Here is a 23,156-nt window from a genome sequence, read left to right as displayed (position 1 = left end):
CAGTACTATGGCCCTTATGTTCAATGTTTCATATTATCATTTTGAAATTTTGTTCTAACCGGTTTGTCATATGCTTCACTAATATTGATCTCTCTTTTTTGGATGCATATGGCCTATTGTTATGATGTAAATCAAAGCAAGATCTATTAAAAAAAAAAAAAAAACTTTATGATAAAATGAATTGGGGCAGAGAATGGCTTGCGATGTACAATAGGGTTTTTTTCTGATTTGCATTTATGTCACTATAGTTAAAATATTTTTATGACAAAAAAAAAAAAAAGGAATTTAGAAGTGAAAGAATAATACCTCCAAGTCATAATGCATAGCATGCACACAAACACACACAATATATACATATACATACATTTACAATGAGTCAAGTTTGTAACAAAATACATTTGTTGATCCTTATACCTTTTTTATTTTACCTGCAATGGGTAGCTTAATGTAGACATGATGTCCCACAGGAACAGGAAAATTACAGCCCTTAGGTAGTTCAAAGCAAAAAAGCTGTGTATTGTAATTTACAGCAATTTTAGAAGCCAGTCTGCATTTTCTATAAAAACGTCCTGCAATACAAATGAGAAAGAGAAATAAATGGGTGCCTCATTACGGGATTGCAAAAGGTTATCTGACCATGTTAATAATGTTTTACCTTGTCATTCAATTATAATTTAAATATTTCCAAATGTTATATGGATTGTTTATTAACATGTTAAAATATTGTACGCATTTTCAGCATTTAGAATGCTATTGTGGCAACACAAGTGAGCCAATAATTTGTTGTTTGTTTCATCCCTGAATAATTTTCAGAGTTATTTTGCGGCAGCTATGCTAGAGGAATTGTATCTTTAAGATGAGCTCTTTACATTATACAACTCATTGTTCATTAGAGTACCAACGAAAACCTACAGGCTCCTCATGCAGGCAACCTGCATTAGAAAAAAACAACAAAAAGCTGTACATACAGACTGCAGGAACCATGGCCACTTCAGGTTACTAAAGTGTTCTTTGTGTTTGGGGTAACCCTGTGTCGTTTTGTTTTCTTTAAGCACAATATGTTATTACAAAGTTCCATTTGTTCACTTGTATTGATTATTATATACTGTGTATACATAATACATCTATTGGGTTGTTCTTTCTAGTAAACTCTGTTTGGGGGTTGATGGTGCATCAGAAAGTTAGGGACACTTCACTGGTTTCCCTGCTAATTATACAAGTGTCTCCCACGTCTCACTTTCAGTTCATTTCGCATTTAATATCTTTTTCGCCACAGCCCCCCCCCCCCCCCCCCGTATATTTTTATAAGCTATTCTTGATCGTTGTTGCATGCTTCTTTTGATATCTTATACACTGGATTTTTGTGTCCTGTCCCACCTTAATTGTCTGTTTTCCTACTTTTGGGGACACCATGGAACTGTCCCCAACAATTATGGCATAAGCACATCATAACACTATGATTAGGGCACTAGATCTCTGTAGGGAGAACTGAAACAGTGCTGCCGATATAGTGTCTGCACTCAGTGGGCTTGCATGATGGAAATGCAGTCTGGCTTGCATTCACACCTGGCTGAGCTGTCATTAATTCTGGTGGACCACTTTCTGGTGGGTCAGCCCCTTTCGGGTAGAGCTAGTGACACATGGTTCTCCACAACGCCAGAGTTGTGAGGTATGCTTTTAATGTCTTTCCTTTTCTAGGCCTGTTCATAAGGGTATCTATCCGTCACAGGATTGTACAGAGAGAGGCCAGCAGGTACCTAATGGATGCAAAGCATGGATTGTGATCCAAAAGGATCAGTGATCAGAAATCAGCTATGAACTGCACAGTTTTGGTCTAGAAGATGACCTCTGTTTGTGACAATTGCTAAGGGTACCCACAGAAATGCATAGTGAAGTCTGAAACACAATGCCTGCTTGTGTTCATTTGCATATCAAGCAGGAAATTCTGGGATAACATGATTTCACAAATTTCTATGCCCCAGGAGGACTTCCCAAAATCTATCTTGATATATGCATGTGAAGTACAACAGTAGTTACTCTATTTGCACTGTGGGGAGTTTTATTGATTTTGGTCTTTCGGACACACACGTACACATACATATATGCATACAAAAAATGGGTTCTCTCACCCCTCTGGGCAGCGCCATCATGACAACTAAGTGAATTAGGCAGCTTCATAGGACACACTGGCCTGTGTGAGTTCAATCTCCATGAATGACAGATAGGAGGGGATTGCAATGTACAGCGCTCCCCTCCTGCCAGTCACTGCATGCAGCATTGATTTTACTCCAACTATTTAGTAGATATTACTTCACACACAAAAAAATATAATTTTTTTTTTCTGCACAGCTGTAGACTTGCTGTCCGTAGCCTTTGCAAGCCATCTACTCACTCCCAGGCACTTTCAGTCTGTGCTGGGGAATACTCCAGTCAGAGGCTTCTCACTTAGAAGCCACTGTGCTGTAGCAACGCATGCAGTGGCACATGATCGCGGCTTGCAGGCATGCTCTGTTGAACTAACAGAAAACTTCCCAGTTGTATGATGGACAGCAGGGATACATTTGGCATCCACTTGTAAAATTGATGATTTCTATAGATTTGTTTTTATAAAGCACTCCAATAAGCTAAATTGCTTTATGTGTCTGTAATGTGCCTACAACATACCTAATAAGAATGCACTCCTACATGCTTAAATACATGAATGCATTGACACAAAGTAACATCAAAAACAAATTGCAAAATCTAAGCCATAATTAGTCATCCTGGGATTATAGCCACATTTTTCCAAATCCACTACTTTGTGACGCAGACACCCTACTGCTGTTTTTTTTTTTTTTATTCGGATTTACAGCATTTTTACAGCGGTGATGTCACGCATATATAATTAATTCTGCAAATTAGCATGGACGGTATTCTTTTCCAAGAAAGCTGGCAACCCTACTCTTTCCATGTGTTTGTATTAGTTTAAGAGGTCTCTCAGCATTTGGTTTTTAAACATCTTAAGACATATACAAAAATGATGACGATTCAGTCCCAACTCTGTTTTGTTCATTATCCCCTTCCTCCAAGAAGGTTAATGCGTATTTATAAAGAAATGAGAGATCCTTTTGGAGTTCAATAACAGAAGTCAACAAGAACTCACATGAAGAGCCTGAGCTTCCTGTTGCTAGGAGACAAGGTATTGAGTAAAAGACTTTGAGCAAACCAAGTTGTTGCTTGTATCTAGTGAGAACGATAGCGGTGACAAAAAATAAGAAACTCTACAGGGAGTCCACTGATAATTGAATAAATAAATAAATTCAGATAGCAGATATGTGGAAGATAACAAGAGTTTGCCACATGCAAAATATTCTTACAAACATAATACTTTTTTTTTTTGATTGCAGACATCCTCACCACTTTGATAACAACTCACATTTTTTAAAGGCAGGTGAAAATATTGTAATTTGGATTTCCACTATAAATAGTATTTAAAGGTGTGTATTTTTACTTTGTGTTTAATACATTATGCATATTTTCACAGTACAGTACAATTCCTTTAAATACTAGTGTTTTTTTAAAACTCAGAGTTTAAACGCCTTTACTGCATAGGTTTAACTTCAAGCATTAACCAGTTAGGAACTGGAACAGTTTGGAGCTGGCTAACAGCTGTTCTGTGCACATTTGATATCAGCATGCACTGGTGATCAGATCCCATTGGCAGAAGAGCTGTGCTGCCCAAGCCCTCCTCTGACATCCATCCTACTACAGCAAGAGGTAATGATGTCAACGGAGAAGGATCAGGCTGCCAGAACTTGGCATCAGTTCTGGAACAAAGGTACATTTCTAACTTTTAGAGGGGGGACCAGGATAGGAAATGTTACTGGTACAGTTATTTCTTTTTTGTAACAGTAATTTTAATACAATTTAATTTTTTGATTCACCAAACTTGAAAACGCTTATTTTTTTAATGATAGACAGTGAAAACTGCTATAATATTGCATGTGAGCTAAATCTCACAGTGTGATTGTGTTTCTATCAAAAACAATTGTGTGAGGGGCATGGCACTGACACACATGGCCACTTGAGTACTGGGATGCACCGTCATACTGAACCATTCTCAATTGCCAAATGCTCAAACAGATTTTACATGTGTTTTACTTCTCCATATTTACCTACTTGGCACTTCGATACAGATGCCCAAAAAGACACTGAGAAGACAGCCAAGAACTTATCTCTCCTTGGTGGACATGTTCACGGCCCCACGTGCATCTCAACAGGTCTAACAAGATGCCAGTTGGGACAGTTTGATGGGTGTTGGCTCCATCCTAAATGCACACCTCTGAGGACTCTGATGACCCCTGCAACGGGGCAGGCTGACACCAGCCAGATATTTGACAAACTGACGGAGGTTAAAACGTTCCTCACTAAAGAAATTGAGCGTAGATCGCAAGAAGTAAAGCCACAATGCGGAAAAAGAGTAATGGCTTGAGAAAGTGGTTGTAGCTTACAATCTGGTTACTGACCAGTCCAACTTACATGCCCATCGATTATCGGTGAAATAAGCTGCATTGAGGACCTTTCCAACCGGTCTAGATGAAATAGCCTGTATGTGAGGGGGCTACCATAACAGCCTGGAGAGGGTTGCTGATGGACACTATATTGGACACCGCAGACCAATTGTGGCACATTGATAGGGCCTACCATGCACTGCAGAGCACCAGTTTGATGCAGGCTAACAATAACTTTGCATGGAGCCATCCATTATTGAGCAGTGGAGGTTCCGAAAAACATCTATAGAAACATAGAATGTGACCGTAGGTAAGAAGCCTTTTGCCCATCTAGTCTACTCAATTTTCAAAATACTTTCTTAGTCCCTGGCCTTTTCTTATAGCTAGGATAGCCTTATGCTTATTCCATGCATGCTTAAACTCCTTCACTGTGTTAACCTCTATTACTTCAGCTTGAAGGCTATTCCATGCATCCACTACCCTCTCAGTAATACTTCATGATATTTTTAAACCTTTGCCTCTCTAATTTAATACTATGTTCTCTTGTGGTAGTTTTTCTGTGTTGATTCCTTTTATGTATTTAAATGTTTCTATCACAAGATGAGAGTCTTTCCTCCAAGCTATACTTGTTAAGATCTTTTAACCTTTTCTTGTAAGTTTTATCCTGTAATCCATGAACCAGTTTAGTAGCCATTCTCTGAACTCTCTCCAAAGTATCAATATGTTTCTGGAGATACGGTCTCCAGTACTGCGTACAATACTCAAAGTGAGGTCTCACCAGTGTTCTGTACAATGGCATGAGCATTTCCCTCTTTCTACTGCTAATACCTCTCCCTATACAACCAAGCATTCTGCGAGCATTTCCTGCTGCTCTATTACATTGTCTGCCTACCTTTAAGTCATCTGAAATAACTACCCCTAAATCCCTTCCCTCAGATGCATACACTGACACATACAGACAGATACTCACAATGACACACAGATACGAACACTGACACACAGATACAATGACATACGTGCAGATACAGACACGGACACAGATATAGGCACTGACACACATGCAGACACATACCCCGATACACAGATACAGATACAGATACATACCCTGACACATATGCAGATACACACATAAATGCTTACACTGACACACTTAAGGATACATACCCTGACACAAATAGAGAAAAATAACCTGACACAGAGATTCAAACAGTGACACAGAGACACATAATCTGACACACAGACACATATACTGACAAACATGCAGATACACAGACAGATATACACATACACTGACACACTTAAGGATACATACCCTGACATACAGATAGACACACACACTAACACACAGATACACACACTGACACACATATGCATACCCTGATATACTTAAAGATATCCACAGATACACAGACACATATACTGACAAACCTGCAGATACACAGACACATATATACACACACCGACACACTTAAGGATACATACCCTGACCCACAGACACACACACACATATATACACACACCGACACACTTAAGGATACATACCCTGACCCACAGACACACACAGATACATACCCTGACACACAGACACACATGCAGATCCACAGACACATATGCATACACTGACACAAATACAGACACATACCCTGACAAACATACAGATATATACCTTGACACACTGATGGTCAAGAATATTTTTTTTTTGGTTTGAGGGAGAATATTTTTTACAAATGTAGGGGGACAGCTATGGGGACCAGGTTCGCACCCAGTTATGCTAATCTTTTTATGGCCTATTGGGAGAAGACTTCCATCTATTCCCAGCATGACTGGCGTGCGAACCTGGTCCTATATAAAAGATATATTGACAATCTAGGAGGGTTAAGAGTGTGAAGTTTTAAATTGTCTTAATTCTTAAACAGTTATAAATGGAATATCTATTTAACCCAAGAAACCAGCAAGGAAGTTATCAATTTCCTAGACCTAGAAATCTATATAGACGTTAACCAGGTTAAAACCCGGACTTAAAAAAAAAAAATTGACGTCAATAGTTACATCAATAAAAGAGCTGTCACTTTCGTCCCTGGCTAGGTAACATCCCCATAGGGCAGTTCCTTACGCTGAGGAGGAACTGCACCGACTCCAACACCATTGTAAGCCAGGCTGGTATGCTTAAGAAACAATTTTTGGAACGGGGATATCAAATAGATCGTCTAAACAAAGAAACTGAAGAGGTCAGGGATATGGATCGGGAATCTCTGCTCAGATTCAAAGAGAAACCCGGTATGGAAACTAGTGATAAAATATCCCTTATCTTCAATTATAGTAAGGATCATACACAACTTAGGCTGGTTTTAAATAGGAATTGGCACATCCTCCAACAAGATCAAGAGATTAAACCATTTTTGGAGGATAAACCCAAAATAGTTTTTAGGGGAGCCAAGAATTTGAAACAGATACTTACTTCGAGCTATATAGAAGCCCCCAATCCGAATAATTTCTTGGAGTCATATAGGAAAACTAATAAAGGTTTTTTTTTTTTTTTTTACTGTTGTACATGTATGGGCTGTAGGTATTGGAAACAAGGGAGTAAAAAGGTGGAACATTTTAAATCCCGTATGGGTGAGGGGATATATGAAATAGAGTCACTCATTACTTACCACTCTAAGAATGTAGTGTATTTGCTCTCGTGTCCTTGTGGATTGCAATATGTGGGAAAGACCTCTAGGTATCTAAAAACAAGGATACGTGAGCACATTTACAAAATAAGGAGAGTCTTTTTAAACCATAATGTTTCACTCCACTTTTTGAAAAACCATGGAGGAGATCCAACTGGACTCCAGTTTTTTGGTATACAAATGCTGCAAAATCACTGGAGAGGTGGCATTTTGGCATTCGACGTTGAGCCGCTGTGAGATGAAGTGGATATTCAATTTGGATACTCTCTCTCCCGGTGGCCTCAATGTCGACTTCGAAATGTCGGCATTGATTTAACTTTCTCATACCTTCACCCGTTTTTAAAAAACTTTTTTTAAACCAATTTGTGATTAATTTCTAAAAATTGCTCTTTATAGTTTTTGACAAATTCATTATCAGTAATATCTGATATATTCTCCATTTTTATATTTTTATTTTTTATTTTCTCTCCAATTATAAAAAGGATAAAACTTATGGAATTCCTGACAGCATTAAGAGGAAGCAGAATTAATCTCTCCTAATATTTATAAAGACAATGTAATATACTTTTATTGGTTTACATTAACTCTCTTATTTTCCCTCCTTTAAGATATAATATAGGAATGGAACTTATTGTTACACTTGCATCATTAGGTTGATTATTTACTAGATTTTGATTGTTTTTTTTATATAAGATGTACTGTGATGTAATTGTCAAATTGTAATGCTGTGTGTGTCTGTATATGATGTATGGGTAGTATGGGCAACGCTGCCCTATTGCAGAATGGTGAAGTACTCCATGCAGAGAAGCTGCCTCGAACTGTATGCTAATCCGTCAAAACCAGGAAGTATCATAATGACGCATGGACTTATTGTTTTTATCATTTCTGTATGCAGTTGTTTTATGCTGTATGCTCTTTTATTTTGATGTTATATCCAGTAAAGTTTATATTTTTTTAAAACTCTGGAACCTGCTATTCTTCTTTGAGCATCTAGGTGGAGACAACACATGGGAACTCCACAGCCTGATTATTCAACTGTGATCTAAGCCAGAGCCTGCTTGATGTGGCTCTGGAAAGTGTGAGTGACCCAATACCTCTGCAATAGATCTTGTACATACATGATTGTTTTATGTCATCTGTATCAGATCAAGAGGTTTCCCATGTTTAAGTATATTATTTAAATTTGTTAAGCTATTGTGCACCCTCCATAATCTGTTGTTTTCTTCTTACACTTAAGTGCCTTTCAAGTGATTTCAGGCACTGGGGTAGTTGCATTCTATCTCTATATATCACAGCACAATTCCACCACTGTTTTATCCTGTTTTGGATTTAATATCTGTCTACTTGATTACTGATAGACACACTGACAGAGAAACACACTGACACACATGCAGATACACATCCTTACATGCGGATACACACATTGACACACCAATACATACCCTGACACACATGCAGATACACAGACACATACATATACACATACACTGACACACATAAGGATTCATACATTGACACGGTTATGTATAAAACACTGATATCTACGTGTAGAATATGCAGAAAGAAGAGGGAATCAGACCATTTGAGGGAAGCTCTGAAACTGGAAGGGTATAGGGATTCACCAAAAAACCTATATGAACAGTATAAATAGGGTGTAGGTACTATATAGAATAGTAACAGTTATCCAGGAGCCTGCTGATAAAATAAATATAATGTGGGAGTGAGGAAACTTTGTCTAAGGTGACAAACTGTAAGATATCAATAGGATATGTGAGGAAAATGAATACACATAAATGCCTTAAAAGTCTAACATTAGAAATCCAGTATGACTATAGAGATGACTGTGTGGCATAGGTATCCTTAACCCTAGTCAAAGAAAATCCAGTACAGTTTGCTTTATTTTAACGAGTATTAGATTTGCTTGATGATAGTGGATACATTTTAAGCATCTCTATACTGTTTGGTTACTGTATCTTTTATTCTTATAAAAGTATAACATTTGGCAAGAAGGTTACATTTGCCCTGGAATATTTCTTTGACTAGGGTTAAGGATACCTATGCCACACAGTTGGGCAGACCAGATGGGCAAAAGGGTTCTTACCTACGGTCACATTCTATGTTTCTATGGATGTGTTCTCCTGAACCTCCACTGCTGAACAATGGATGGCTCCATGCAAAGTTATTGTTAGCCTGCATCAAATCTGTGATTGGTTTCCAAGCGCTGCACCTCTGGACAGTGGCGTACACACAATCCATGGGGCCACCCCATCTCGCCCCACCACCACCTCACCCCCCCAACACCAACGCGACACAGTCATCTCTATAGTCATACTGGATTTTTAATGTTAGACTTTTAAGGCATTTGTGTGTATTCATTTTCCCCGCATATCCTATTGATTTCTTACAGTTTGTCACCTTAGACAAAATTTCCTCACTCCTACATTATATTTATTTTATCAGCAAGCTCCTGGATAAGTGTTACTATTCTATATAGTATTTACATCCTATTTATACTGTTATACCTGGAATGTAGGACACTGCCCTCTCACTTTAACTAGTGGCTCCGCCCCTATGATGACTCACTGACTTAATGGCTGCCATGCTCTCTGACCTGTAAGTGTGATGCAGTAGTGCTACAGAGTAAGTTTTACTCCTTTGTTCCTGTCAGTTATAATAAGCCTGATTATACAGTAAATGTTCAGCAATAAAGCAAGGTTGTATGAAACTACTGGCCTCATACGTTGAGCAGTCAGGACCATACAAGACACACATACAGATACATATCATGACACACACACACACACTGACACACACATTGACGGGGGCGTGTCCCCACCACCATCTTGAATCTAGAGAGGCTCCTGGGTCAAGGGGACAATAATGCTATAAAAATGACATTTAAGACTTTAATACATTGTATCTGAACATACAATGTAGCTTTAAGAACCTTCAAGAAGCATGCAGAAGCAGAAACAAAGAAAGAAGATTGTTTCTGCTATGAAGAAAATCGAAGGAGGTGCTGCAGGGGTGAGTAGGGGCCTGCCAGCTCACTCTCCCTCCTCACTGCCAAAATCGCCGCTTATTTTGCTGCAAAAACCAGCATGGGTGGCAGTGGAGAAGCCTCCCCCTCCTTCCCACAGCCTTTCCCATGCTCGCTCATTTGTGAGTGCGGCCGCGACCCACTCGCAGCTTCAGGAAAGCGGTGGGACGCAGCCGCAACTGCCATGAGTCTGGAGGGCGGCAGTAATCACACCGCGCTCGGAGCGAGTGGAGACAGCACCTGAAAGCAGCACACAAGGGAAATTAAGCTGCTCACTGTTAATTACTAAAGCTGCCCGGTCACTAACATACAAAAGTGACCTGGCTGATGATGAGGAGTCCCATTCTCCTTCATGGTCCTCGGCCTCACGGCGGTCGGACGTGGCCTGGGGGACCCCTGCTGCCCAATCCCTAAATCTGAAAGACACAGAAAATGCTGCAGAGAGCCCACAATAATTTGAAATGGAGGATGCTCCTAATACTTTAATGAATACTCCTCAGCAACAGAGGATTAAAAAGATTGCCACCACCAAGATGGCTGACACTCATGAGTCAACAATTGAAACAACCAAGATGGCCACTACTACTACACAGGATGTTAATGCCTCAACCAAGATGGCTGCTTCCACCTCTAAGATGGCTACTACTTCATTTAAAGCGATCACATATAATCCAACCATGCCACTTGAAATAGCAGAAGACTTACCACCATCAGCTGGCATAATAATTAAGCTTATCCAGAATCTAAGAGTGGATTTAACAAACAACTTCAAAAAAGACTTTGAAACAATTTATGGAGTTATGGAGGGTATTAGCCAGTGCACAGAGGAAGTAGAAAATATATTGCATTTCAGGAGCAAATGTGGATTTGGTTGATACTGTAAAGGCGCTCCAAAAACAGGTGAATCAGCAGGCGGAGAAGTTCCGCCTCATAAGCTTTCACCATCAACCCCTGAACATGCCAACAAGAGGAGTTAACAGGATGCTCTATGAAGACCAACGTTGTTCCGGAGTCCCGAATTCCAGTCTGAGGAGTTTAAATCTTTGATTTTTCTGCTCACAAGCCGCTCGAAGTATTGCTTTAAGGTGTGATACTTTTCACTGGCTCTATTTTAGTTGTTATTGCTTTTATTCTTATTCTTATTTATTTTTTAACTTTTTATTGGGTTCTACTGTATTGAACCATACTACTGTTCCCTGCTCCGGTCTTCGGATATGTCAGGATTACTTGAAAACTTGGTTTGTTTTTTCAATTTTTATTTTGACAAACCTTTGGGTTTTAACAATAGTGGTTACTGGTCATATGCCATTACTATTTATACAGAACTTACTCTAACTATTTATAATCTTCTCACTTTATACTTACAATTTTTTCTCAGACAATGGTTTAAGGTTGTTTTTTCTTTTTTTGTCTTATTATTTTTTTTCTATTTACAATAGTTTCCCCCCTTGTCCCCAGTAGCCTTCACTCCCCCCAACCTGGGCCTAACACCCTGAGATGGAGAAACTTTTTTTTTTTTATTCTCCCTCATGGCCCTTTTTTTATTACTGTTCTTTTTTGACCCCTGATAAGGGTTTATACCCAAGTTTTTTTTTATTCCCTTTTATTATTTTTTATGTCCATCCACTTTCTTAAGACATGCAAAATATTTCACACAACACAATTTAATGTTATAATTTGTACAAAATTTGAAGGAATTAGTACAGTACGTTCTTTGCTATTCAAACAAACTCAAGCATTCAATATTATTGTTCATTCATGCAAAAACCTTGAACTTATGTTAACAATATAGTTGGACTTGCTTATACTTCTCTTGGAGCGCGGTGGTTCAGACTCTCGCATTGTCAACTGCCTTTTTCTTTATCATCATGATTTATGGTATGAATCATGGTTTTAAAATTTTTGTCATTTAATGTGAGAGGTTTGAACACAGCGCACAAGAGAAGATTATTATTTAAAGAAGCAAAGTCCAACAAATCTGATATAATTTGTGTACAGGAAACCCACTTTAAAGACGGTAAAGACTAAAAGCTTATGTTGAAACTTTTCTTAATCCAATTTCATAGTGCTTATGAATCTAGGTCTCAAGGTGCTTTTTTCTTCAACAGGAATGCAACTTGTTTAACGGACAAGGTACTAACGGACAATGAAGGGAGGTACTTATTATGGACAGGTAAAATCAATAATGTTGAGTATACAATTGTGAATATGTATTTGAGAGGCATTTTGGTATGGAGAACTGGATAATGCTAGGGAAAACCCTGACCAATCCCATAGGAGAGACAGAGACAGATTAGCAGATAAATGCTCAAAATACATGATTGAATGTGGTTTGTATGATCCTTAGAGATTGCTCCATGAGGGTGAAAGAGATTTTACTTATTATTCTGTGTTCAAAAATGTACTCCAGGCTGGATAGGTTTATGATTCACAATGCTTTAATTCCACACATCTTGAAATCTGATATCTTAGATAATAATTGGTCCGACCATGCTCCAATCATAATACATATAGACGATATTATTTCATTAGCCCCAAATAGAACATGGAAATTAGGTGAATATTTATTAAATGATGTTGAAAATAGATCATTAGCAGAGAAAGTCTTGAGTGATTATTTTGTTGATAATGCTTTATCTGAGGTTCCTGGTCAGGTGGCTTGGAATGTGCACAAGGCTGTGTTGAGAGGTAATTTTATTTCTAGAGCATCTCACCTGAAGAGAATAAATAATAATCTCAGAACAATGGAAAAAGAACAATATAATCTGAATCAGGCAAACAAATTTGGCCCATCGACTTCCTTATCAGCAATGATAGGAGAGATCAAGTCAAAAATCCATAAAATTAATTTAGACCGCACATCTCTCATGGTGAGATGTCATAAGAAAACATTTTATTTAAAAGGCAACAGGGCCTCAACTCTTCTGGCGTCTAAACTCCGGCATGCCCATTTAAAGATAGCATATTTATTAAACGACCAGGGACAAAAAAATATTTAATCCAAACAAAATGAGTGATCTATTTGCGGAATATTACAGCAAACTTTATAATCTAGAATTGGATTCTGATCTTCCCCAACCTTCTGAAGTAACAATTAATACATTTTTAGATAAAGTGACGTTACCTCGGTTGTCTCCAGATAATTTAAAAAGCTTAGAATGCAACATATTAGCTGAAGAGATAACTGAGGCAATTAAACTTATGCCATCTGGAAAGGGCCCTGGTCCTGATGGATTCACTATTTTATATTACAAAACCTTTCCAGATATCTTAATTCCCCATATGACAAAATTGTTCAACTCCTATAAGTCTTGGGGGAAGATGCAGGAGGAGTCCTTGTGCGCACAAATACTCACCTTGCCAAAGCCGGGAAAAACTCCTGATAGATGTCCTAATTTTAGGAACATTTCTCTGATAAATAATGATTAAATATTTTACTCTAAAGTTCTAGCAAACAGGTTAGCTAAATTAATTCCCTTATTAATTAATAATGATCAAGTGGGCTTTGTACAGGGCAGACAGGCACCAGGCAGAACCAGGAGATTTATTAATTTAATCCAGCACATTAATTTGACCAAAACACCTTCTTTGCTTCTTTCATTGGATGCAGAGAAGGCGTTCGACAGTATACACTGGGGGTAGCTATGGAAAACATTAAGCAGATTCAATATTCCATTATCCTTTGTTAACGCAATAAAGGCGCTATACTGTGCCCCTACAGCCCATGTCTCAGCTTCTGGTTTTAAATCCCAAACTTTTTCTCTAACTAATGGGACAAGACAAGGTTGCCCTTTGTGACAAACTCCCATTTTCCTGTGAGTTTGCCCCAAGTTTTTGGAGGGGCCTGTTTGCCAGCCTCTTGCCCCAGGACTATGGCCCATGTATTAGACCTGGCTCCAGGACTGTGGAAAGGCTTTCTTCATGCCTTTTCCCCTCCACGGTTCAGTATATGGGGCTACCGAATGGATCATGCTTAGGGGGTTCGTTTACCGAACAAACAACCGAACAGTGGGAACACACGCAAGTGGAGTGTGCAGCCTATTTACCTCGCAGGCTAGTAGTTAACCGCAGCCAAGTTGCCGAACATCTGGGTTGTCGCCGTTCGTATAGTCGAACTGGTGGCGGCGACCATCTTGTTTAGTCGAACGCGTCCAGTGGTGTTTTGTCGCCGAGCGCATGGAATTAAAATCGGACACTCAACGGCACGAACACCTCTGGGACTTCCACCTCCAGTTAGGTTCAACTAACATTGCACGAACGGAGCGCCGTTCAGTAGAAATAATCTACCGAACCAGATACACTCACTGACTCTGTGGCTCATATTTGGGGGATTGGAGAACTACATTCACTCTTGGGATTGCTATAATCACTATACTCCCCTGAGTATACTCCACTATGCTCTTGTAAGAGCTGTTCCTGCTACCCTCTCTGGATTAGGAGAGGTCTACCTACTGGAAGCTGGATCCTGGTCTTGGGTCCAGGGTGGGTGGAGAACGGCGAGACCCCAACCAAGCTGCGACAGTTCGTGGGGTTTATGGTGTTCAAGTGCAGTGCTTATGGTACTCGCAAGTACTAGGAAGCAGTGATTGACGGACGTACCCGGTCGGGGTGCCAGGCAGTCCGTCGCACCCTTTCTCTCCAATTTTATTTGTCTTAACTATGGAACCCTTGGCTAAATTGATTAGAATGACACTAGAAATTAAAGGAATAAACATTAAAGGATCTATTTACAAAATTGGCTTATTTGCTGATTATATTATCTTGGCACTCAAAAATCCGAAACAAAATCCTTAAAAATATTTTACTTTAGTTTGGAGAAGTATCATATTATAAATGAAATATATCCAAGACTCAGGCCCTCCCATTCCATATAAATCATTCAGAAGTCACCACCCTTACAAGAATGTATTTATTCGATTGGAGAAATAATTATTTAGAATACCTAGGCATTAATTTGTGCAAACATTTTGTAAATATGCATACTCATAACTTGAGGAAAGCATGGCCGGACCAACAAAAACATGGAGAGATGGGGCGGGATGGAACTCTCATGGCTAGGGAGAATCGCATCTATTAAAATGACAATTCTTCCAAAAATCATGTATTTTTTTTAGGACCATACCTCTATCTATACCATTAACTTTCTTCAATAAAATACATTCAGTAATGTTAAAATTTATTTGGAGGAACAAACCCAACAGGATAAAACTTACTTCCCAGCAGCACCACAAATCTAATTGAGGTATAGGCGTACCGTATATCCGCAAATATTATTTTGCTACTAATGCTGCAGTGGTCGTGAATTCTAACAGTCAATCTAACAAGCCAAGATGGATGGAAATAGAAGAGTCAAAAATTCTCCCGTTTAAGCTTAAGGAACTACCCTGGAAGTCCTGAAAAAAGGCCTTGAGTTACTAAACTAGTTTTGCCAACAAAAAACACTCTCAAGGCCTGGGACATCGTTTTTAAAAATAATAGCCACACTGTGAGAGCGTATGGAGCAATGCCGATTGAATTGTTGAAAGACCATATACCCTTTTTGAATCTAGATTTATTGAAAAACATAGATAGTTTTTTTCATGGTAATGTCATTCTTTCATTTGAAAACTTAATACTGAAACATGGACTAACGAATGATTGTAAAGAAGAATGCATGTTGATCATTGAAAAATTGAAAGAATTATATAACGTACCAGACAACGACAAAAATTATAAATCACTAGAGATAACACCACTAGAAAAAATATTTTTATATGATCCAATAAGAAAGGGCACAATATCTATGTGTTATTCACTATACAATGCCAAACCCACAGCGAAATTGAAACATATGGTATCCTGGGAGATGGAACTGGGTACACAATACGAGCTTGAGGAATGGTTCAGTTTTTTTAAAGCATTAAAAGGGATTTCTTTTTGCACTGACCATTTCTGAAAACCACTACAAAATTGTATATTGCTGGTACTTGGCACCGTCTAGATTGCACAATATAAATACATGTATTCTGACCGGTGTTGGAGGGACTGTGGGGGTTTGGGAAATATGGCCCATATATGGTGGCATTGTCTCAAAATATTAAGGTACTGGAGAGTGATTCATGATTTAATTGTTAAAGTAGATAGAACTATCTGTATTTTAGCCTGAGAGCTTGCATTATTAAAATAATTCCCATAGTCCGTTGGTAGAACCGATAGAATAATAATACGCTACATCCTGATTGCTGCTACCTCATGAACTTAATTTTAGATAATAAAGCACACACATTTTCACATAGGAGCAATACACATATTAAAATATGATCGGGATAAATGGGAAGAATAAATTTAAAAAGTCCATCGTTTATAATAAAAAAAAAAAAAAATTGATTTAATGCTGAAATGTATCATTGTACAATCTGTTATATACATTATTGTGTTTCTTATTACAATGGATGGTTACCCCTTTCCACTGCCAAGTTTCACTTTCCTTCCCCTACCCCATACAAAATGTTTGTATAATTTGTTGAATATTTTATAAAACTATAATAAAATTATTTGAAAAGATACACATCCATACATACCCTGACACACATGCAGATACACAGACACAGATACACACCCTGACACACATGCAGATACACAGACACATAGATATACACACACACTGACACATTTAAGGATTCATACCCTGACACACATACAGATACACACAGTTACACACAGATATATACACTGACACATATGCAGATACACAGAGATACACACACTGACACACATATACATACCCTGACACACATGCAGATACACAGACACATAGATTCATACACAAACACACTTAAGGATACACACCATGACACACAGATACATACTCTGATACACATGCAGATACATAGATACATAGATACATACCCTGACACACACATTGACACACAGATACATACCCTGACACACATGCAGATACACACCCTGACACACAGAAAAATACCATGGCACACAGTAGATACACAGAGATACACAAACTGGCACACAGATACATACCCTGACACACATAGAGATACACAGATATATGCCATGAAACAAATACAGATATACACACACTGATACATAGATACATACCCTAACACACATACAGACACACAGATACACACACTGACACGTACACACAGACATAGAGATCCATACACTGACACACAGATACATACCCTGGCACACATACTGACACACAGATACACTGACACATATGCAGATACACCAGGGCTGGAGAAATTTGCTTGGAATCTAGGAGCCAGCTAAAAAAGTTAGAAGCCAGTATTTTATTAACAAAGCTTAATTTTCAGTGACAAAAATAGAATTCTTAAAGGGACACCTTAGTAACCGGAACCACTGCAGCTTAATATGGTGATTCTGGTGTCTATGGCTTGTCCCTTCAGGGATTTCAATGTAAACACTGCTTTTTTGGAAAAAAGACAGTGTTTACATTGCTCCTTAGTAACACCTCTGGTGGTCATCACTCAAACCACGCTCGGCATGGAGGCGCTGAATGTTCCCCCATAGTGGTGCATTGATTCAATGCTTCTCTTTGAGGAGATGCAGATTAGTGCATGCACACTAGCCTCCCAATGTTTTCCTATGATTATCTCAGCCATGGAGGCAGATTCAGCCACGGCAAGACAGTCATAGCGTGGGAAAACAGGTAAGTAAAATTACCTTTACCATGTAATCAGAGGGGGGCCGGTCACCTATACAACATATAACAGACACTCACTAAGAGACAGACACACACACAGACTCACAGACAGACATACACGCAAGCTCACCGGAAAAGACACGCACAAAATCTTAGACAGACACACATACACTCACAGACAGACACACACACACACAGATACACAATCACACATACTGATAGACAAAAACACATATAGCCTACCTTTTGGCTGGCTGGGCCTGGTGGGAGTTGGGGTCCTGCTGCTCTTCCGGTCAGCCTGACCCGCCCACTCCTCTTTTGCGCGGCGTGCTCAGTGTGTGTGACGTCACAATATAGACATACACGCACGTTTTGGGATCAAAGGCAATGTACTGACCAATCACAGCACTGAGAGGCATAGTTAAACCCTGTAATGTCTTTTCTCAGTGCCTTGTTGTGGTTTCCACTTGTTGGTTGTCAGAAAGCGCGTTCTTGGTAATATTTTCAGTTTTTTAAATTTGGCTTGTTTTGACTTTCCCTCCCTCTGCTATCCTGACCTTTGGCTAGTTCGTATTGTCTCATTCTGTATTCCCGACTTCGGTTTGTTATTTTGACCATTCTCTTTTACTTTAAGTCCAGCCGTCTTAAGGCCCGGTATACATTGTTTATGTTATCATAGTTTTGCGTGTTGGGTCATATGGTAGTCGGGGCCATGGACCCTGCAGAATTGTGTCAACACATATTGGCTTGCGAGAGGAGACTGGAGGAAAATGATCACCGCATGGATCAATTTGCCCAGGCCTTCCAAACGCTCCTAGCCCGTACGGCTCATCTTCATCCACCGTCAGGTTCAACCCCTTCTGTTGTGAGTATTCCTTTTGTGTATAAGGCTCCTTCGATATCCTTATCACCTCCTCCTCATTTTGGAGGCGATGCTCTGCTCAGGAGTGTCGTGGATTCCTTAATGAAATAGAATATCACTGAGGCATCTCCTGCATCATTCCTTTCTGATAGATCCAAAATAGGTTATTTAATGAACCGGGTAAGGCCCTAACTTGTATCACTAGAATGTAAACATAAAATGCAACATAGTGTAATAAAGTTACAATTTAAATATTCACAAGGTTGCACTCACAAATGGTTTTTATCAAGCCCTCAGGTTGCCTCCCCTATGGTTAGGGGGGTTCCTCCTGTTGTTCGGTTACCATGCCAATTCCAGAGTTAGGAAGTCCACACACTCCCAATGGTTAGTAAAAAAGGAATTTATTGGCTTTAACCCCTTAAGGACACATGACATGTGTGACACGTCATGATTCCATTTTATTCCAGAAGTTTGGTCCTTAAGGGGTTAAAGTATAAAAATAAAATAAAATACTGTTGCTGGTCCTACGCTTTTCGTCTCCCTTGGGGAACTTCCTCAGGGACCAAATATTAAATCACTATAATAAAAACACACACATACACTGCCAAAAAAATCAAGAAGTGAATATTTAAATTGTAACTTTATTACACTATGTTGCATCTTATGTTTACATTCTAGTGATACAAGCTGGATCCCTGGTCGATTTGTATTTTGTAATAGTTTTATCTGGTTACCAAGTTGGGAGGTAACCTAAGGGAAGCAAGTATCCGAAAAACTAAGTTTAAATTTATATTTTCCACGGGTGATTAGGTGGAAGTTATATAAGGCCCTAACTTGGGCAAAATCCTCTTTGGGAGAAAAATACGTCAATTGCTTATGACTATAAAGAATTTCTTGCAGAGTTTAAACTGACTTTTGAGCCATTGGGTAAGGAGAAAACCACGGCCAAAGCATTAATGCATATAAAACAAGATAACAGGTCTGTTGCAGAACACGCCATTGAATTTCGTACCCTTGCTTCAGAGGTTGACTGGACTAACAGCAGTTTAATCACTGCCTTTTCCGAAGGCTTGTCTGCTGCAGTACTTGATGAGACTGCTGCGAAAGAATTGCCAGAAAAACTTAATGAGTACATTACTTGCATGATGCATAACGATAACCGTCTAACAGATAGGGAGAGAACCAGAAATAGAGCTAGGCATTCTAATTTGTCTCTTGCTCCCAGTTTCTCCACTCCTGTTTTACCTGCTCCATCTCCCCCTCTTGAACCCGAACCCATGCAATTAGGGGTGATGAGACTATCCGAGGCTGTAAAACTATATAGAAGATAGGAAGGATTCCTTGTTTATACTGTGGAAAAAATGTGTCATTTCTGAATAGCTTGTCCTATTTGGCCGTCTGGGGATCGGCCTTAGGTGTGATGTATATGTCCCCTGGTATGCCTCATAATAGGTTTATGCTTTCTGTTTTCACCTAAAGTAATAATGTACATTTTTACGTGTGATGCTTTGGTTGATTCTGGTGCAGCTGAGAACTTTATAGACCAACTGTTTGTTAACAACCATGTAGTGCCGCTCAAAGAAAGAACCACACCCTTGGTCGTTGAGGCCATAGATGGTAGACCAACCTCTGATCAAACAAGATACCTTACCTCTCACCTTGATGATATGGGATTTACACAAAGAATATATCACCTTCTAAGTTATTTTGTCTACCTTGTCTCATAATACTTGGTTTCCCATGGCTTCTCAAGCACAATCCGCGTATTGATTGGGTTAAGGGAGAGATACTAGAATGGAGTAGTGAATGAAGACATAAGTGTATTCAACCCGTTTCTAAGAGATTGGATACAGTAAATGTACCTACTACTGCTCCTCTTTACTGAGGTTCCTGTTCCTTATTTGAGGTTAAAGAAGTGTTTAACAGAGTGCATACTGATGTTTTACCTCCTCACAGATTTTACAATTGCTCCATTGATTTTCCTTCCTGGTACTATATCCCCTAAGGGTGGTGTATATAACTTATTCCCTCAAAAAAGCAAAGTCATGGAGGAATGCATAAATGATTCCTTGTCTAAAGGTCACATTCGCAGATCATCATCTCCAGCTGGTTTCTTCTTTGTATTCAAGAAAGAATTACATCTGCGTCCCTATCCACTATAGGGCATTAAATAAGATTACTGTGAAAAACACTAATTTCTGAATCATTTGACAGACTCCAAGGTTTACCAAGCTCAACCTTAGGAGTGCTTATAATTTGGTGAGGATTAAGGAGGGACATGATTGGAAAACCACTTTCAATACTAGAAATGGGCATTACGGGTATTTAGTCATGCTTATGTAATGCCCCAGTCGTGTTTCAGAGTCTTATAAACTATGTGCTTAGAGAATTAATTTATCTTTAATATTGGTGTATCTCGACGATATACTCATATATTCTACTGGTCTCTCTACTCACTATGGGCATGTAAAACAAGTTTTACAAACCCTACTAAAATGAGTTATACTGTAAACTTGAAAATTGCCTGTTTGATCAGACAGAGGTTCAGTTCCTTGGTTATGTGATTTCGGCTTCTGGTTTCCAAATGGACTCACGAAAACTTGAAGCAGTTCTGCACTGGCCCCTACCCAGTGGACTGAAAGCTATTCAGCATTTTATAGGCTTTGTCAATTATTATTGTAGGTTCTTAACCCCTTAAGGACCAAACTTCTGGAATAAAAGGGAATCATGACGTGTCAGACATGTCATGTGTCCTTAAGGGGTTAAAGGGGTTCTGTACTGTTATAGCCCCCATTACTAATCTAACACGTAAAGGTGTAATCTGTCACATATGGTCACAGGAAGCAAAAGAAGCATTTGATAATCTTAAGACCTTGTTTGCTTCTGCTCCCATAATAGTGCGCCCTGATACCAGCACACCTTTTATACTAGAGGTAGATGCAGATAGTACTGTTCTATCTCACAGGGAAAGACAAGACACCCCTTTGCACCCTTGTGGGTTTTTTTTTTCAGAAAGCTGTCACCAGCAGAGAGAAACTATGATATAGGCATTAGAGAACTGTTAGCCATTATCCTGGCCTTAGAATGACGACATCTCTTGGAAGGTTCTAAACATCCACTTTTGATAATCACTGATCATAATAATCTGGCTTACATAGGTGAAGCCAAGAGGAAACTTCCAGACAAGCCAGATGGTCTCTCTTTGTCACGTGTTAATTTCGTGATTAAATACAGACCATACTAATGGTCATTGACCGGTTCTCTAAATTGGCGCATTTCATTCAACTCAAGAAGCTGCCTACCACCTAAGAACTCGTACACCTATTCATAAAGGAGATATTCAGGTTACATGGTATTCCTCTGAATATTGTGTCTGACAGAGGTTCTCAATTTGTATCTAGGTTTTGGAGGTCTTTCAGCAAACAAATGGGTATTGAGTTATCGTTCTGCTCATCCTATCATCCACAGACTGACAGTGCAGCTGAAAGAGCTAACCAGTCCCTGGAACAATACTTATATTGTTTCATTAATAGCACGCAAGAGAACTGATCTGATTTGTTACCATGGGCTGAGTTTGCTAGGAAAAATACCATGCATGATTCCATTCTTTGTTACTAATGGTCGGCATCCTACTGTCTTGCCTACAGTATTTTCCGATACTGTCATTCCTTCTTTAGATTTTCATTTGAATCTCATACGTGACACATGGACTCAGGTTTATGATGCTTTAAATGTTGCTGCAGCTCGTTTTAAATGTCAGGCTGAGAAGCGGGGTAGTGCCACACCTGTGTACCAGGTCGGTGACAAAGTCTGGCTTTAGTCATGGCATATCAGGATGAGGGTACCCTCTATGAAGTTTGCACCCAGATACATCGTCCCTTTTCGTGTCCTTCACAGGATCAACCCTGTTTCCTATTCCCTTGCCCTTCCTCCTAATCTTCATATTCTGGATGCCTTCCATGTCTCCTTGCTTAAACATTTGGTTTGCAATAGGTACACTTCTCCTTCAGTTCCTCCTCCTCCTTTGGTTGTTGACGGTCAGAAGGAGTACAAAGTCAGTTCTGTTGTTGATGTGGTTCTGTTCAATATTTAGTTGACTGGAAGGGTTATGGTCAGAGGAAAGGTCTTGGGTCCCTGCTGTGGATGTTCACGCTGGTCGTCTGCTCCGGTCTTTCCAGGCAAAGTTTTCTTTTAAACCTGGTCCGGCCCGCCTGGTGGGCGGTCTTCGAGTGGGGGTACTGTCACAGCGCAGAGGGTTCATATCGACGCAACCGCGCCTGATCGGTGCGGTCGCGTTGATACTTTAGACAAAAATAAGTTCCTGATAGGTGTGGCCGCACAATAGCAGGGCGGTCACGCCAAAAAGGGAAAGTTAAACACACCTGGATCGCGGCTTAGTGGCTCCCAGAAGACGGATCCTGGCTGG

At 39.4% G+C, this 23,156-nt stretch overlaps 1 protein-coding gene across 1 annotated transcript in view; it reads right to left on the bottom strand.

Moving 5' to 3' along the window:
- Window positions 1–23,156, bottom strand: part of LOC134587017 (cytochrome b5 reductase 4) — a 267,126-nt gene that overhangs the window by 90,825 nt on the left and 153,145 nt on the right. The window contains exon 10 of the mRNA XM_063443061.1: window positions 429–569. Coding sequence (XP_063299131.1) covers window positions 429–569 — 141 coding nt within the window. The remainder of the gene's footprint in view (window positions 1–428; window positions 570–23,156) is intronic.

The sequence above is a fragment of the Pelobates fuscus genome, chromosome 2 (assembly GCF_036172605.1).
Source record: "Pelobates fuscus isolate aPelFus1 chromosome 2, aPelFus1.pri, whole genome shotgun sequence".
Classification (NCBI taxonomy): Eukaryota; Metazoa; Chordata; class Amphibia; order Anura; family Pelobatidae; genus Pelobates; species Pelobates fuscus.
This window is presented reverse-complemented; position numbering and strand designations above follow the sequence as displayed.